Source organism: Saccopteryx bilineata, chromosome 5 (genome assembly GCF_036850765.1).
Source record: "Saccopteryx bilineata isolate mSacBil1 chromosome 5, mSacBil1_pri_phased_curated, whole genome shotgun sequence".
NCBI lineage: Eukaryota > Metazoa > Chordata > Mammalia > Chiroptera > Emballonuridae > Saccopteryx > Saccopteryx bilineata.
In genome coordinates, this window is record NC_089494.1 from 18,095,842 (window position 1) to 18,114,796 (window position 18,955).

Below are 18,955 nucleotides of genomic sequence, written 5' to 3' on the forward strand. Positions count from 1 at the left end.
TCACCCCATTAAAATAAAAATTTATTTATAAAAAAAAAAAAAAAAAAAAAAAAAAAAAAAAGAAATAGGGTTTCAAGAAATAAGATACCAACACCAGAGACTAGAAGCAAACACCCAAGGAGTATTGGTTTCCCAACCGAAGCCAGTACCTTCTGCTCATTTGACCTGCCAAAGAGGATGGGTGGGCAGGGATGCCAGCAAGAGCAGGTACGGGAGCCCTGCGAGGTAAAGGCCCTCTGCTAGGGCAAGGCAGAGAGCTCCTCTTTTACAACTAGGAAATCACTATCATCTCAGTGCTGAGCAATGCTGGTGTCTGTCCCCGGGTGGAGCCCTCCTCCATCCCCCCCTTGACGCTATCATGAGGTGACCAGTCAAGAGCCCCCTCCTTGTGCCTGCCTGCCTTCCCAGCTTCATAGCTGGAGGTCTAAGAGGACCAGAAGCAGATGGCAATGTATAATTGTAGTAACTACTTACTGAGCCTATATTGCATGCCAGGCCTGTGCTTTATCTATATTAAGTTTAGTGATTAAAAGTGTGACGAGGCCTGACCTGTGGTGGCGCAGTGGATAAAGCGTCGACCTGGAAATGCTGAGGTTGCTGGTTTGAAACCCTAGGCTTGCCTGGTCAAGGCACATATGGGAGTTGATGCTTCCTGCTCCTCCCCCTTCTCTCTCTCTGTCTCTCTCTCCTTTCTAAAATGAATAAATAAAATAAAATAAAAATTTTAAAAAAAGTGTGACGATAGGATCCAGAAACCCTGGAGTTGACTCGGCTCCATCTCACTAGCTTTGAGATTTTAATCAAGTTACTTAGTCTTTTTTGCGACTTGATCTTCTCACAAAGAGTGGGATGTTCTGTCATGTTTAACCTGCATCTTCCTCCATTAAGTTCAAATGGCTGCTCCAGCTTCCACTATATCTTTTTTTTTCTTTCTTTCTTTCTTTTTTTTTTAGAGTAAGAGATAGGAAGAGAGAGGGGAAGGAAAGAGATAAGAAGCATCAACTTATAGTTTCTTCACTTTAGTTGTTTATTGATTGCTTCTCATATATGCCTTGACCAGGGGGGCTCAAGTCAGTGACCTTGAGATCATGTCAGTGATACTTTTGCTCAAGCCAGTGACCCCACAATCAAGCTGGCAACCCCGCACTCAAGCTGTCAACCCCACACTCAAGCTGGAGCACCCATGCTCAAGCTGGCAAACTCATGCTCAATCAAGCTGGTAAGCCCATGCTCAAGCTGACAAGCCTGTGCTCTAGCCAGCAACCTTAGGGTTTTAAACTGACGTGTCCCGGATTGACCTTCTATCCACTATATCACCACTGGTCAAGCCATATCTTAATGGCTTAATCCAGTCAGTAGGAAAGGGGAAATCAACCTCTTTCTTCTAAGGGCACTCTTAAGGTTTGCTTATAACAATACTGCTCAGATCCCATTGGCCAAACTTAGTCACATGGCCATCCCATCTGCAAAGGAAGCTGGGAAATATAATCTTGCCCTTAGCTAAATTGTGGGGATTTACTAGTAGAGGAAGAAAGGGAAAATAGATATTGCTCTATCAGAGTTCAATATCTACCCACTCCTTAAAAAAAACACACACTTAGCACCCCTCAAGGGAAGGAATGCAGGGTTCTTATCCAGACACAGCACCAGCCCAGAGCCCAGGATCTCTGAGGGACCAGATATGGATGATGTTCTCATGGTCTAGTGACTTGTAAACCAAAAGGCAGGTAATCTGGCCCTCCCATGCCCCATAGACAATAGTGGATGAGAAACAGGAGAAATTCTATTAAAACATTCACTCAAGGATTTAAAAAAAGCTGTGGTACAGATTTATAATAGAATATTACTGAACCGTGCAAAAGAATGAGATCTTACCATTTGCAACAGTATGGATGGACCTAGAAGGTATTAAGCTAAGTGAAATACATTAGCCAGGGAAAGAGAAATACCATATGATTTCACTTATACATAGGATCTAAAGAACAATATATATATGAACAAACAAAACCGAAGCAGACTCATAGATACAGAAAACAGACAGGTACTTACCAGAGGGGAGGAGGATTGGGAACTGGGTGAAAAGGTGAAGAGACTGAGAAGTACAGATTGGTAGTTACAAAATAGTCATGAGGATGAAAAGTACAGCGCAGGGAATATGGTCAGTAATAATGTAATAGCTATGTATGGTGCCAGGTGAGTACTTGAAATAACAGAGGGAATGCTTTGTAAAGTATATGACTGTCTAACCACTATGATATATACCTGAAACTAATACAAAATACTATTGAATGCAAACTGTCATTGAAAAAATATTTTAAAAATTAAAAAAGAAAATATCGGAGAGACAAAATGGCGCTGGAGTAGGCGGACGTACCAACATCTACCTCCCAGAACCAAAGTGGAATACAAACTAATTTTTGGAACTATCATCTGGAAAAACCAACTTTGGACTAAACTAAGAGGACTCTGCAACCAAGGAACACTGAAGAAGCCACACCGAGACTGCTTAGTGTATCCCAAGGTTCTCTTTACCACGCCACAGTCGCAGAGCTCCAGGGAAAAGCCACCTGCTCTCATCTCTCCAGGCAGAGGAGAACAGAAGCTCCATATCCACGCATGCTGCAGATGGCTTTTCCAGTCTACCTGAATCATTACCAGCTAGAAGCAGCGGTCACTGGGACTTGGACATGAGCTGCAAAGTATAGAATGGTGACAGCAATTCCAGTGCCATGCGAACTTTTCCTGGATGTGGACTTTTCCTGGACTCCTGCTCCCTGTGACAGCTCCTACAGACTGAACTGTGGTTGGGTTGCATTTTTCAGGGGTTTGACATGGTGATGGGGCCAACTTGGACTTGGTAAACATGTTAAGGACACTACTCTTTTATGGATTCTTGCTGTATTGGCCAAGAGTTTGCTTAAAGGCTTTTAATCACTGTAAAAAAAAATAGAAGGCTGGATAAAGAAGATGGGGCACATATACACCATAGTATACTAGTCAGCTAGAAGAAATGATGACATCGGATCACTTACAGCAGATTGGTGGAATCTTGATAACATTATGCGGAGTGAAATAAGCGAATCAGAAAAAAACAAGAACTACAGGATTCCATACATTGGTGGGACATAAAAGTGAGACTAAGAGACATGGACAGGAGTGTGGTAGTTACGGGGGGTGGGGGAGGGAAGGAGAGAGGGGGGGAGGGGGAGGGGTACAAAGAAAACTGGATAGAGGGTGACTGAGGACGATCTCTCTTTGGGTGATGGGTATGCAACAGAACTGGATGACAAGATAACCTGGAAATGTTTTCTTTGAATGTATGTACCCTGATTTATTGATGTCACCCCATTTAAATAAAAATTTATTTATAAAAAAGAAAAGAAAAGAAAATATCATCCACTCAACAAGAAAGAATGGCAAACACCCAGCAGTCACTGGATCTTAACAGTTACCTAATCCAGTTGGGCAGGAATTGTAAAACTGCTTCCTAGTCATACAGTAAGTTGAAAACAGGCTCAGAGAATGTACATAAAGTTTGTCAAGGTTGTACAGCAAGCAAACAGCAGAACATATATTTTAACCAGGTTTATCTGATCCCCAAACAGGCTTTCCATCACATCCAGACAGTATATTTGATCATCAAGGTGCCCACTGTTTCCTTAAAGATAAAAGATACTCACATGTGAATAGTTATATAAATGCCAGCCCAATGCACACTGAGATGCGCTCACAGAACACTGCCTAGCAGACCAGTGCGGTGAGGGTGCAATCAGGGAATGCTTCCTGGCCCTCTCCGTGGACTATGTCTGAGGTGGAGGGGACAATGGACGATGGAGCACTGCAGAAAGCAGTGGTATGAGCTGAGCTTGTTGCGCATCTGGCATGTCTGCGAGGGTGGCCTGGGGTGCATAAGGGGTGAGATTTTCCAGGCCCGATACATCACACACACGCGCGCATCCAGGGATTGTCCACCTGATCTTACTACCACTTGAGGTGTCCTGTTAGCTGTGCCTTAGAAGTTCCATCATCTGCGACCAGACAGGAACAGGCCACAGGGGTCCTGTGGAAGGGGAGCAGCAGTCACCCCTGCACTAGCCAAGACACACATGGATGGGCCAAGTCCCTTCTCTGCTCCGTTCTCCTCCACCCCCAACCCCACGCATGACCAGGGCTTTGAGGGATGATGGGAAATATGATCAATGAACTCAGCAAGAAATCCAGGACTCCGTGACTAAGTGTCCACTCCGGGCCAGAGCCTGAGATGGAAGGGGTTGAAAGGAAGAGCCGAAAGGAGGGGCAGAGAGAGGAGCTGGAGCAGCTGGGTCAGCATTCCTGATATGAACACTGACTCAGGCCTCAGGAATGCCAAGGAAGGGGGGTGGGCAGCCGCCAGAGCCAGGTTGGGAGCCTCTGGGCACCAGAAGATGTAAGAACAGGAAACCCAGCAGGATGAGGGGTCTGGGGCTGCTGCATACTCGGACCTACCTCCAAAGCACAGGTAGAAACAGGTGTCCCTTACCCTGTGTGTCAGTGTAGGCCCTGAGCCCTCAGGCCCGCTGCACACCTTCAAGGCGATTACCACAGGTCTCCATCTGCCCAAACCATCCCAATCCCCCACTAGGGAGAAAGGGAGAAAGGGTCAGGCTCCTAGGATTCAAATGGGGACGTCGGGACACATATTGGCCACTCTCCCGGGACCACCCACAAACCCTGTATCCCCAGCCTCTCAGCGGGCTGCAACATGCCGTTTCTAACTCCAGCACCACCCACGGCTGAAGTTTGTCCAAGGAAGAAAGTTGAGCTCAACCCGCCTCCATTTTCCCTCATTTGGCACCTGACAAAGAGGAGAGAGGCCCTTGGAGGAGGAACCCGGGACCCAGAGCCTACGTCCCCCGAACCCCAGTGCCCCCAGGTTGCTCCAGGGTGCTCCAAGCCAACGGGCCCACAGCAGGGTCTGCCCCCCACCCCCCGCTTGTTCTCCGAGATCCAGAAGGCAGCCCAGGACCAGACATCAAGATTCTAGGTTGCCCCTTTCCCTCCCACCCTGCCCCCAAGCTGCTGGGCTGGAGCAGCTGAGTGGGCAGACCCCTCCCTTCCAGCTGCCTGACACCCAGAGAGAAACTGATCCGGGAGGGCGGGGCGCCAGGGGCCAGGCCCAGAATAGTGCTGCCCAGCCACAGGGCCCAGCACTTGCTCTCCGTCGGTCCTGTGGGCAGCATGGAGCCCGAGCTGGAGCACGCACTGCACGGGGTACGGGGTTCCAGGGAGGTCGTGAGCTGTGGGCACACTACACTGGGTGAATGTGTGTGTGTGTGTACATGTACATGTGTGTGCGTGTGTGTGCTTTCTTAGATTTTCTCTATGTATGTGAGTATGTGGGTGTCTGTGTATATGTATTCTTTGTGTGAGTGTATGTAATTCAGTATCTGGGGGTTGAGTATATGTGCTTGTGGATGTGTATAAGTATTTGTGTATGGGTGTGTGTGTTTATGTGTCTTTGTGAGGTGTGTGTGCTCATGTGCGCACCGTGGGAAGGGAAGGACCTGTGTTCCGGAACATAGGGTGTTTTTCCCACCCCTTCAGGTGTTCTTCTCTCCCCAGACCCCATCCTGGAGCAGCCTCGTGGGACCTGAGCATCCAGGTGGGTGAGGTGGCGCCCCTCCTAGTGGGCCTCACCTCTTTTTCAGGGCCCCCAATCTCACCCACTCCACTGGCCTGGCTTTTGTCTTCCTCCCATTTTCTTTTTCTGTTCCCCTTTGTTTCTTCTTCTTCCTTTTCCTTACCTGCTCCTTCCTCTTTCAAAAAAAAAGAGAAGGTGGCCTGACCTGCGGTGGCGCAGTGGATAAAGCATTTACCTGGAACACTGAGGGCGCCGGTTCAAAACCCTGGGCTTGCCTGGTCAGAGTCAAGGCACATAATGGGGGTTGACGCTTCCGGCTCCTCCCCGCTTCTCTCTCTCTCTCTCTCTCTCTCTCTCTCTCTCTCTCCCCCCCCCGTCTAAAATAAATAAAGTCTTTTAAAAAAGAAAGAAATACAAGAGAAGGTGGATCTATAGTCTGAAGACTTAGACCCTGATTCTGACTTTATCACTTACTAGCTGTGTGATTTGTGGCAAATTGCTTAACCTCTCTAATCTCAAATCTTTTGTTAGTAAATTAGGAATGGTAAAAATGCCTGCCTTATAAGGCTGTTATGAGGTATGAACAAGAAAATGTAGGAGAAAAGCCCTTTGAGAGCTTGCAAATATTAAATATTACTATTCACAACATTTTAATTCTGTTACGTTACTCCCTATTAACCAACAGGCCCATCCCCCCTTCCAGAGATGAGCTTCCTAGAGCAAGGGGATAGAGCTTCGTGGTCATCACTGGCCATGACCACTAGCTCAGAAAGAAGCCACGGGAAGCGGGGGGCCAAGGCCTCAAGATGGACCAGGCAGGAGGCTGTGGAGGAGGAGGACCTGCCAGGCCCAGAGGAAGGTGAGGCCGAGGCCAGTCTGGGGGGTGCAGTGGGAAGTCCCAGAGCCTGGGGCCCGGGCTCTGTCCATAATCCTCCTACAACACAGAGTTGGACCCAACCCTCATCTTATAACCTCAGTCTCCCCCCATGGAAGAGGACTGCCGCACTGCAGAGCCAGGGACCCAACACGGGTTACTTGAGACAAAGCCACTATCTTGTGTGACTCCCTGAGACCCAGCTTTCTCATCTGCAAAATGGGGCCCACATATCCAGGCTTCCCCCCAAGGCTGCTCTGAGGATAAACTGAGACAGCAAGTATTCAAGCATTTTGGACAATGGCATTCCTGTCCTCTCCCCCATGAACAGGTCCCCAGTCCAGGCCAGCTGCTGAGCCCATTGGGCTGGAGGCCACATTCCCCAAGGCCACACCCTTGGCCCAGGCTGCCCCCTTGGACGTCTTCCCCTCTGGCGCAGCCTCAGCCACTGGCTCCAGCTCAGACGATGTGGAGCTGAGCAAGGAGGTCCCAGTCACAGCAGCCTGCAGGTATGAGCTCAGCCTGGTGGAAGAGAGGTCCGCCCCGTGCCTATCCCCACAGGCCCCGCTACCCAAGCAGGGCTGGGACGATGAGCTGCAGAAGCCAGGGGCCCAGGTCTACATGCACTTCATGCAGAAGCACACCTGCTACGATGCCATGGCAACCAGCTCCAAGCTGGTCATCTTCGACACCACGCTGGAGGTGAGGCCACAGCTCTGCCCATCGACATTCTCACAGGGCTGCGACTACCACTCACACCCTCCAGGACACCCTGCCAGGCCAGGCCTCCCTGCATGTCCCCTTCCAGAGCTCCTTCTTAGCACCATGGAGACCAGTGTGGGGATGGCTGCTACTCTCTGTAAGCAACCTCTAATTGTCCTCACAGCTCTGCCACTTAGGATCTGTAGGATCTTGGGTTGGTCACATTACCTCTCTCATCTTTAAAATGGAAGTAGGAATGCCTGCTTTGCCCTACAAGTTTCAGAGGACTCCCGGGACAACCCAGGATAGGTAGGAGCACTTTGCAAACCCTGAACTATGTGGAGGATATTGCAGAATGGCTTAGGACAAAGAGCAGGGGACTCTCTGTACCAGATAAATAGCATAAACTCTGGCGCTTGTTCCTGCATTAGGCTGAGCTATGAAATGCCCATAACTCCATTCTTATCGCCATGTATATAGTAAAGCAATGTTTCCCAAAGCATGCTATATGTGTTGCCCACAGCACACGATTTGACTCTAATGACAAATGAATGAATATATTTATATCAGTAGCTTTGTATTTATTTTAATATGTATTAGAAATACAACCAGCATGTTTAGATAGCATTTGGTTAAGGGCAAAATGAGTCGATGTAAAATTTATTTAGAGAAAAATATTTTGTAAATGTTATGTAAATAATTATTCCACTAGTATCTAGATTAGCAAAATTATACGTGTGTCTGTACACATATGATTTATGAGTGGAAACACAGTTTTTCACACCCTGGTGTGCCTGGTAAGGGGGTCACCTCAGTGCCTCTGGCCACAAGCAGCCTTATTTCTGTAGCAAATGTGCCCAACAAGGATTACCGTGTTTCCCCATGTATAAGATGCTCCCATGTATAAGATGCCCCTTAATTTGGGGGCCTGGAATTTGGGGGAAAAAAATTACATAAAGCTATTGAACTCAAGTTTTATTCATCATAAAATTCATTCCTGTGAAAAAGTGGGAAATGCAAGTAAAAAAATCTACAACTACTATATAAGATGCACCCAGTTTTTGGACCTCAAATTTTTCAAAAAAGGGTGCATCTTATATATGGGGAAATACCGTGTGTCTGGTGTGTGCTGTAACCTAGCTCACCTAGAAAGGCAGGCTAGCTCACGTGGAGGATGGCCCATGAGAAGGCACCACAGGAGGGGACCCGGGTTGGGGCAGGGTACCACTAAGGCAGGGGTCCCCAAACTTTTTACACAGGGGGCCAGTTTACTGTCCCTCAGACCGTTGGAGGGCCGGGCTATAAAAAAAAACTATGAACAAATCCCCATGCACACTGCACATATCTTATTTTAAAGTAAAAAAACAAAACGGGAACAAATACAATATTTAGAATAAATAACAAGTAAATTTAAATCAACAAACTGACCAGTATTTCAATGGGAACTATGGTCCTGCTTTTGGCTAATGAGATGGTCAATGTCCAGATCCATATTTGTCACTGCTAGCCCTAACAAGTGATAGGACGCGCTTCCGGAGCCGTGACGCATATGTCCCACATCACCGGAAGTAGTACTGTACGTGAGCGACACCGTACTTTACTCCTCTCACTGACCACCGATGAAAGAGGTGCCCCTTCCGGAAGTGTGGCAGGCTGGATAAATGGTCTCAGGGGGCCGCATGTGGCCCGCGGGCCGTAGTTTGGGGACCCCTGCACTAAGGGACAGTGGAAGACTCACCCTCAACTGTTCTCCTCGGCCCTCAGATCAAGAAGGCCTTCTTCGCCCTGGTAGCCAACGGTGTCCGAGCAGCACCTCTATGGGACAGCAAGAAGCAGAGCTTTGTGGGTGAGGAGTGGCTGGGGGGACAGAGGTGGCAGGGAAGGGTCCCTCAGAGAGGGACCTTGTGAGGTGCTTCTGCATTCCATTTCCCCATCTGTGGAAGAGTTGTGACCAGCTGACCCCTCTAGCTCTACTGCCCCAGGGTTCCAGATCATAGATGCTAGGTGGGAAAAGAGAAAAGGGAAAGGAAGGAACTAGGAGAAAAGAAAAGGGTGTGGGGGAGGAGAGAAGCTGGAGAGAACAGGGATAACCCCATTTCTCTGTCACGGGAGGGGCGGCCCCACTCCACACTCCCCTCTTCCCACAATTCCCACTATTGTCTCAGTACCAGGACACTGGCAGAGCCAGGAAAGGGATTCTGACCCCTCAGCCTGCCTCTCACCGCAAGGCCCTATGCTGACACCCCTGTAACCCCCAACCCCGCAGGGATGCTGACCATCACAGACTTCATCTTGGTGCTGCATCGCTACTATAGGTCCCCCCTGGTGAGGAATGGGTTGGGACTCCTGAGGGCACCCATCTGGGCTGGGCGGTGAGGAGTTCAGGGAGGCTGATGCCCGAGGGGCCCACGTCTGACTTCTGGAGTCCTGTCTATGTCTCTAGGTCCAGATCTATGAGATCGAAGAACATAAGATTGAGACCTGGAGGGGTGAGCGGGCAGATGGAATGGGCCCGAGGGCGTGTGGGTGAGCGTGGGCCCAAAGACCTGAGGGAGAGGTGGGCAGTGGTGATTTCCTACAGGAAGCAGAAGAGGGGTGACAGGGAGCCCAGGAGACCTAAGGGAGGGAATGCGCTCTGGGGACTCTGGTAAGGCAGGATGGCCAGTGTCATGGCCTGACTCTGGCTTTTTCTGCAGAGATATACCTCCAGGGCTGCGTCAAGCCTCTGGTCTCCATCTCTCCCAATGACAGGCAAGCATCCCCAACCTCACACCTGAGCCTCCTTGCTCTGAACAGTCTCCTTCCTCACCCCTCAGTTCCAGACTCACCTGCACACCTTGGGAGGCCCACAGCCAGGCAGCCTGGGCACCCTGACCGCCCTTCCTGGGGACTGGGGTGGAGGGTGTCTCTCCCCACGCTGCCTCCGGCTCACTGCTCCCACCCCACAGCCTGTTCGAAGCTGCCTACACCCTCATCAAGAACCGGATCCACCGCTTGCCTGTCCTGGACCCAGTCTCAGGTGACGTGCTCCATATCATCACACACAAGCGACTACTCAAGTTCCTGCACATCTTTGTGAGTCTGGGGCACACACCTGGGGGTAGCGGTGACCGTTATAATTGGGAACAGGGCAGCTGGGAGTCCTGGAGGTGGCTCCACCCTAATGGCACCACCTGTCCTCCAACCCAACCAGGGCGCTCTGCTGCCCCGGCCCTCCTTCCTGTCCCGAACCATTCAAGATTTGGGCATCGGCACATTCCGAGACTTGGCTGTGGTGCTTGAAACAGCACCCATCCTTACCGCGCTGGACATCTTTGTGGACCGGCACGTGTCTGCGCTGCCTGTGATCAACAAAGACGGTACCCGCCCTAGGACCGGGGTCTGGGAAGGCGCGCTGGGGGGGGGGGGGCGGCTGAGAGGCGCAGAGGTCTATGTAGCATCAGCTCAGGGCCCAGGCTGGAGTCCAGGTTAGAAGTCTGCCTGCATTGAGCCTTGGACCAGTTACTTAAACTCTCTGTGCCTCAGTTTCTTCATGTATAAAGTGGGAATCTTAACACCCATCTTCTGACTTCATAAGCTGTGTGCGATCAAATGAGTATAATGAGAGGAAATAGCAGGTGAGGTTTTTCATTTTAATTCGTCCTAAGGTGGACCATTCTGACCTCAATTTCTTGCTCTGAAAAAGGGTTGGAGGAATTGTAAGATCATTTCTTTGGTAAACCATGATTGTAAATGATTTCAAAGTTAAAATTGCCACGGTGAAGCCAGGTATCAAAAAGTATTCTCAATTATTGTTGATTATCAAAAATTTCAAATGTATGAAAATGGTAGAAAAAACTGTATAATGAGCCCCCCATGTCCTTTGCCTGAATTAACTACTATTAACCATTGCCATAATCAATTCTTTTTCTTTTCTTCCCATTTGTTGAAGTAATTTAAAATAAATTATAGATATCATGTCGCTTCACCTCTAAACATTTTAGTCTGCATCTCCTTTTTTTTTTTTTTTTTTTCCACTTTTCCGAAGCTGGAAACCGGGAGGCAGACAGACTCCCGCATGCACCCGACCGGGATCCACCCGGCACGCCCACCAGGGGGCGATGTTCTGCCCCTCTGTGGCGTCGCTCTGTTTGCGTCCAGAGCCATTCTAGCGCCTGAGGCAGAGGCCACAGAGCCCGGGCCATCTTTGCTCCAATGGAGCCTCGGCTGTGGGAGGGGAAGAGAGAGACAGAGAGGAAGGAGAGGGAAAGGGGGAGGGGTGGAGAAGCAGATGGGTGCCTCTCCTGTGTGCCCTGGCCGGGAATCAAATCCAGGACTCCTGCATGCCAGGCCGACACTCTACTGCTGAGCCAACCGGCCAGGGCCTGCATCTCTTAAAATAGGTATATTATCTATATCACCTAACAGAACTATAAATAATTTATTAATATTCTCTAATATTCAATCTTAGTTCTCATTTCACCATCTTCCCCAAGAATATCTTTTTTTTTTACAGTTGATTTTTTCAAACCAGAATCAATGAAGGTGTATACTTTATATTTTCCTCTTTTGTCCCTTAAATCTCTTTTAATCTAAGACAGTCCCCCCCCCCACTTAATCATTATGACATTGGTAATGAAAAGCTGGGTCGGTTGTCCTATAGAATGTCCTGCCTCCCGCTCTGCCTGTTTGCTTTCCACCACTGGTCTTTACCTTGTTCCTCTATTCCTGTTTCCTGTAAATCAGAAATTAGATTTAAGGCTTGATCAGACTCAGGCTAGAGCAGTGACTTTCAACCTTTGTTTCTCATGCACTCATAAACTAATTACTAAAGTAAAAGGGGCCCTGACCTCTTCTTCCTTAGTAACTAATTTATTTGTGCCATGAGATGAAAATGGTTGTATTTAGCCAGGGGCACTGACCTTAGTAATTAGTGTGTGTTTGTGCCATGAAAAAAAAATGTTGGAAATCACTGGGCTAGAGCTTCCAAAGTGATGTAACATACTCATATTGTGTCACATCAGGTCGTCTCTCTCCCTCCGGGATGCTGTTTGATCTGTGGGCTTCAATGCTTCATTATAGAGCCAGTAGTTCGAGGGGGGGTGGGGCTGGGGAATGTTGAGAGATTCATTCCAAAAACCCACCCCAGGCCCGTGCACAGCATCCTGGTTTTTTTTTTCTTCTTCTTCTTTTATTTTCTGAAGCTGGAAACGGGGAGAGACAGTCAGACAGACTCCCGCATGCGCCCGACCGGGATCCACCCGGCACGCCCACCAGGGGCTACGCTCTGCCCACCAGGGGGCGATGCTCTGCCCCTCCGGGGCGTCGCTCTGCCATGACCAGAGCCACTCTAGCACCTGGGGCAGAGGCCAAGGAGCCATCCCCAGCGCCCGGGCCATCTTTGCTCCAATGGAGCCTTGGCTGTGGGAGGGGAAGAGAGAGACAGAGAGGAAGGAGGGGGAGGGGGTGGAGAAGCAAATGGGCTCTTACTCCTATGTGCCCTGGCTGGGAATCGAACCCGGGTCCTCCGCACGCCAGGCCGACGCTCTACCGCTGAGCCAACCGGCCAGGGCCAGCATCCTGGTTTTGATCTGAACCTACTCCCTGTCTTTCTCTCACCCCACCCGCCACCATCGCAGGTCAGGTCGTGGGCCTCTACTCCCGCTTCGATGTGATCGTGAGTGTCTGTGGGGAACGGCGGGGGGCTGGGGAGGCTGCAGGGAGGCTGTGGGGGTAAGAACCAAAGGCGTCTGTGGGCCAGGTGGACCCTCTCCAGTGTGTAGGGGGTGATGCCTGTGGGCTAGAGCCTGGTTGAAGGGGGACTAAGAGCAGTGCTGCCTGCTCTGCCCAGCACCTGGCCGCCCAGCATACCTACAACCACCTGGACATGAGCGTGGGGGAAGCCCTGAGGCAGAGGACACTGTGCCTGGAGGGAGTCCTTTCCTGCCGGCCGGAGGAGAGCTTGGGGGAAGTCATTGACCGGATCGCCCGGGAGCAGGTAACCCCTGCCCCTCCTCCGCGCTTCACCACCCACGGCCCAGTCCTTCTCAGGAACCACTCCAGCTCTCCCGACACACTGGGCACCTGCCCTGTCCTCCTACTTCATGGTCAAGCTCTTGGTGTCCGTGTGGTCTGCAACTGGTCTTGTCCATGAGGCCCTCGTGCCGTGGGCCACAGCCAGCTGTTTACCCCAGGGAGGTCAGGTCCGTCCGCCCCTTAACTGGTTTTGAATTGAATTCGTTGGGGTGGTATGAGAGATACTCTGTTGCTCCCCCAGTTATGTCCCGTCGAGGCCTGACTCCCCGGCTGCCCTGGCTGCATGGCTCTGTCCCCTGACCGAACATCTGTGGGCCCACAGGTACACCGGTTGGTGCTAGTGGATGAGAACCAGCATCTTCTGGGAGTGGTGTCCCTCTCTGACATCCTTCAGGCAGTGGTGCTCAGCCCTGCTGGCATCGAGGCCCTCAGCGCCTGAGAATACCCGAGTCGTCGTCCTCAGGACACCTTCCACACCCGAAGCCAAGGAAGAGAGCTGGGGCGTCGGCCTTCATCTTCTCCAACCCCCGTTAACTGGTTTGACTCTGGTTCAGGTAGGCTCTGCCCTGGACCATTGGCCTCAACACCAGCCCCTCAGTCTTTCTGGGCTCCCAGATCTCAGACTGGGGCACCCTGAGGGTGGGAGGAGCCCAGCTCATAGCTGAGCAGCCCCGTGAACACTACAAATGTCACAACTCACCCCAGGGCCACCACTGTGTTCCATCTCAGCCGAGGTCATTGAGCCCCCTCAAAGGAAGGGTGCCCAGGGGCCAGGGTAAAGGTGAGGCAGTGTGATGGGACTTCCAGTGCTCCGGGGGGGTTGACCTGCCCTCTCACAATTCAATTCGCACCTGCTTGGAATTCTACTACCGGAAGGAAGCAAGTTAATAAACCTTTGTTGAGTGAAATTTCCCTGCTCTGTAAGAACTAAGGCTAAAAGGAGGAAGCTTCTGAAGACTCATCTCAGTAAAGGTGCCACGATCTCAGACGTTTTCCTGGGAGTGTGTTTGCTCAGGGTTTGCAGAAGGGCGGGGGTGCAGATTTCACCTACCTGGCAGTGGATGGCAAGACTGAGGTTCCCCTACTGGAAAGGCAACCTCCCCTCCAAGGCCATTTAGTCACCATCTTCTGCTCTCTTTTCCTCACAGGCTTCTCCAGCCCTCCCTAAACACTCTTGCCCTGCCTATGCTCCCAGAAGCCCTTGGGATGCCCAGTGCACTATGGGACGATGAAACTAAGGAGAACAGCTGAGTCAAGCCTAGAAGTCCCTGAACCAGAGACAATGGGATAGCCCCAGGGCCGACTGCTCCATACCCACCCACATCACTTTCCCCACCTGGGTCATGACTGGCCCAGGGGAGTGGTGAGCCCTCACTCAGCCCATGGGTTTAGTCAGAGCTCTGGATTCTTCAGCTTCTGGACTACCTGCTGCTCGAATCCCAGCTCCTGGGAGTTCCAACTGCTCTTCCCCCACCGGAACAGCCTTAGGGATCCCACAGCTTGGCCACTGCCCTCCTATTCCCCCTGCACTGTCAGTTCAGGGCTGCTGGGGGCACCATGGAGCAGTAGTTATTTACAGAGCTGCCTGTTGAAGTGGGTACACTCCCTCTGTTCCTGTCCTTCGCTCTCACCAGCAAACACTGTTCTCAGCCTCCAGTGATGGCCTTGTATACAGACCACTGAGGATGAATGATAGGGAAAATGAAAAGAAAAAGAACAACTCATGAACTTCCTTCTATAAGTTTCACTCAGAAAATGATACAGTCATTTGACCTGAACTTGTGGCAAGATCCCTGCACTTTGTGAATTCAGAGACTCAAAGGAAAATCTGTAATTGGCAAACGCCGCGAGTGGCGTTTCTTTTGTATGTTGAATGTTATTCCGCCGAGATTTCTTTTTCATCTTTTATTTATAATGAAACCATAAAGAAAATAGTAATTAGTTACTTACATGGTAGCTACAACTCAGTCATCTACAAGAAACAACTTTATTTTTCTAACACGATGCAGTTTCTATTATGAAGCCCATTTCACCAGGTGGTAGAAATTAATCTCAGAGAATTAGGGGTCCCCATCCTATCTTTTCCTGGGGTTAACTTCAGCAAGGAGAGGAGGCTTTCAATCGTATAGAAATTTGTTCCTCAGTCATCATCATCCCTCCATGTCAGCTCCTGCTAAAACATCCCCCTCCATCTGGTTGTCACTTGGTTGGTCATTGGTGGGCATGGTCCCTGCTCTGCTCCCTCACTCTCTACCATGAAGCCTCTTTGGATCTGTCTGCTCTTGGGGCATGAGGACATTCTAGCTCCTGGCCCTGCACCGCTGTGGGCTTCAGGAAGCTCTGTGGGGCTGTCCCAAGCCCATCTGCTGAGATGAACAGCAAGTGGCCTGTTCCACTCTTGAGCCTTGCGGTTTTCCCAGACTCTCCCTGGGGAACATGGGGCCCAGGGCTTTTCTCCTCTATCACCTCTAAACCTCTCTGGAGTACTTGTCATTCTTTTTCCCCTCAGCTCCTTCTCAGGAACCCCAGAAAAGTCTACAGTCTTTGCTTCCCCAAACGTTACCAGCCTGTGGAATCTTTACCCAATGGGGAAGATGGAGCATTTTTCTCTAACCCTTCATATATTCTTCCAGGCCTGACCTGTGGTGGCACAGTGGATAAAGCATCGACCTGGAAATGCTGAGGTCGCCGGTTCGAAACCCTGGGCTTGCCTGGTCAAGGCACATATGGGAGTTGATGCTTCCAGCTCCTCCCCCCTTCTCTCTCTCTCTGTCTCTCCCTTTCCTCTCTAAAAATGAGTAAATTAAAAAAAAATCCTTCATATATTCTTCTAAATCCATGTATATGTCTTGAGTTTTTGCCACCCACCTTGAGGATCAGGCTTTTGAAATTCCAAAGCCAACAATGAGCTTCTGCTCTGTCACCCTCCACTGTGGCAATAGATATAGCGAGCTGGCCAGGGGGCAGAGAGAGGCTAACATATCTGAAGCATGGTCCCACCCCATTGACTGCACAGAGCAACCAAGTAGAGACACGAGCTTGATGGGCTAGGTAACAAATAAAGGCATTTTCTCAAATTCTCAGCTTCCATTTCTAGTGTTGCTCTAACCCACAGGTCAGGTGCTGGCTCTGCTCTGGCCCTTCCTGGGAGGTTCTGGGTCTTAAGCTCCAGTGGGAGGATGGGATGAGGGTGCTTGCTCATAAAGTGACAGTGTCCTTGGTGGGGGCCAGGGCAGGCTGCCTCCACCTGCGCTGGCTCTAGGGAAGGTCCGCAGGGTCAGCCTTGTGGGTGATGCCCTGGGTTGCTCAGAATGAGCAGATCTTCAGGGGTCACAGCAAGGCTTCAGGTGAAACGGGCAGGCTGAGAAAGGTAGTCTTCCCCTCTCCACTGTCCTTGAGAGAAGATAGATGTCAACCCCCTGGGCACACTCTCCTGAGGATTCAGCAGTTCACCACCCTGGGGAGACATTTCTTTCAGCCAAAGGTACACCCGTTGTGCTGAATTAATGTTCTCTCTTCTGCAGTTATCCTGAATCCCATTATTCTTTCCTTATAGAGTCAGGTCGGGGTGGGTTATCAGAGACCCTCACTGTGACATCCCTCTGCTGTGACTTTTGGGGGCAGCCCAGAGTCCTTGAGACCCCAAACCTCAGACATTTGCCTCATCACTGGCCTCTGATAGGCCTTGTCCAAACCTCCATCCAGAGCTGATGTTTTTCACCCTCCAGAGAGAAAGGTGCAAGGGAAAGGGCCCACACTATTACATCACATCCTATCAAAGAAAGTAAGTTTTTCACTTCCATTAAATAAATCTCATCCAGGCATTGTGCTGGAATAGCAGCTGACAGAAGCCATTTTCAACCCCCCAAGATAGGCAGAAGAGCTTCACATGCACATATGGTGTATATGCACTGTTCCACAGGTATATTATATTTCAATAAAAATCTTTTAAAATTTAAAACAAAAGAATCTCTTTTATAAAAGAGCAAATCTTTTTGGTCATGTTGTGTTTTGTTTCTCTATGTTCAGGTTAGAAGTCTTTGATTCTCCCCAGAGCTTCGCCTGTGGGCAAGGTTTTTCTAGTTGTGTTAATAGCTCTTAGCTCTGTGGCTTTTGTTTCTTGTAGAACACAACATTCACTTATCACTGACGGAAAATACTGTTGTGGGGTAGCCTCTGAAGCTGTGCCTACGCCTCACCTGCTCTTTCATTGATCCTCACTAGCACATCATCACTTCACCAACCTGCTGAGCTCCTGTTAGGGCTCTGCATTTCTTTTCTTTTTTGTTTTTATTATCAAGTGAGAGGTGGGGAGACAGAGAGACAGACTCTCGCATGCGCCCCAACCGGAATCCACCTGGCAAGCTCTGCCCATCTGAGGTCGTTGCTCTGTTGCTCAACAGCCAAGCTATTTTAGCACCTGAGGCAGGACCATGGTGTCTTCCTCAGCAGCCAGGGCCAACTTGCTCCAATAAGCCATGGCTGCAGGAGAAGAAGGGAGAGAGAGAGAGAGAGAGAGAGAGAGAGAGAGAGAGAGAGAGAGAGAGAGCGCGCGCAGGGGGAGGGTGTGGAGAAGCAGGTGGCCGCTTCTCCTGTGTGCCCTGATGCCACGACCAGCTCAGCAGTGGGTGTGTATGAAAGGAAGGCGCTGTAGTACTTAAGAAAAACACACAAGACACAACACACAGAAAAGATGAGTACAGGGGACTCACAGCCTCTAGGACTGAGAGCCCAGATCTCTGCAGCCTCATCGTATTTATTGGTCTCTTTGCTCATCAAGCAAATTAGAAGAGCCTGGGTTCAGGTGCAGAGAAGGGTAATTAACTATTATCTTTCAGGCATGTAGGGAAAGGCCACAGGGATCAGCTGTTTCCTTTAAACAATCTTACCAGTGCTCGCAGGGGCAGCATTCTGCCCCCGCAGGACTTGGAGTTCCAAAGTCCGCACCAAAGACTTGTCTCAGGACAAGAGTCTAACTCCCAGCCATTTTCCTATCCTCTGATTAGGAATTGAACCCAGGACCTCCACGTGCTGGGCCAATGCTCTGCCGCTGAGCCAACCGGCCAGGGCCCAGGCTCTGCATTTCTGGTTTTGCGATTGGAGGTTGGATGTTAGGCCCTACAGATGCACAGGAGAACAGTGCCGCCCCAGAACTTCCCGTGGGGCCTCTAGAGCTGTTGCTTATACTTCTACAAGCTCATCTGCATGGATTTTTTTTCAGTTGAGATATAATTCACATACTCTTTAAAGTCATTCTTTGGAAGTGTACAATTCAGTGGTATTTAACACATTCACAAAGTTGCGCAGCCATCACCATTATCTAACTGCAGACCGTAGTCATCGTTCAGAGGAAACTGTATTTGTTAACCATCACTCCCCGTTCTCCCTCCCCCCTGGCTTCTGGCAATTACTAATCTGCTTTTTGTCCCTGTGGATCTGCCTATGCTGAACATTTCATGTAAATAGAATCGTGCATACAAGACGTGGTATTTTCCAAATATATGGTGACGGAAGACGATTTGACTTTGGGTGGTGGGCACACAACACAATATACAGATCATGTGTTACAGAAATCTACACTTGAAACCTATATAATCTTTTTTTTTAATATTTATTTATTTATTTATTATAGAGACAGAGAGTGAGTCAGAGAGAGGGATAGACAGGGACAGAGAGAGATGAGAAGCATCAATCATTAGTTTTTCATTGCGCATTGCAACACCTTAGTTGTTCATTGATTGCTT

The 18,955-nt window shown here is 49.8% G+C and overlaps 1 protein-coding gene across 2 annotated transcripts; it reads left to right on the forward strand.

Annotated features, from left to right (window-relative positions):
- The first annotated feature begins 5,205 nt into the window (after window positions 1-5,205).
- Window positions 5,206-17,089, forward strand: PRKAG3 (protein kinase AMP-activated non-catalytic subunit gamma 3). Of its 2 annotated transcripts, none has more exons than XM_066232535.1 (14): window positions 5,206-5,250; window positions 5,584-5,641; window positions 6,306-6,479; window positions 6,826-7,196; window positions 8,961-9,042; window positions 9,463-9,521; window positions 9,640-9,685; window positions 9,893-9,947; window positions 10,145-10,271; window positions 10,390-10,555; window positions 12,815-12,852; window positions 13,027-13,173; window positions 13,534-13,765; window positions 14,360-17,089. In XM_066232535.1, the coding sequence occupies exons 1-13, from the start codon at window positions 5,218-5,220 to the stop codon at window positions 13,648-13,650; spliced, it is 1,473 nt and encodes a 490-aa protein (XP_066088632.1). In that variant the 5' UTR covers window positions 5,206-5,217; the 3' UTR covers window positions 13,651-13,765; window positions 14,360-17,089. The 2 variants fall into 2 exon arrangements, with proteins under 2 accessions (XP_066088632.1, XP_066088633.1); XM_066232536.1 differs by having other exon boundaries at window positions 5,217-5,250; window positions 5,602-5,641.
- Window positions 17,090-18,955: the final 1,866 nt, after the last annotated feature.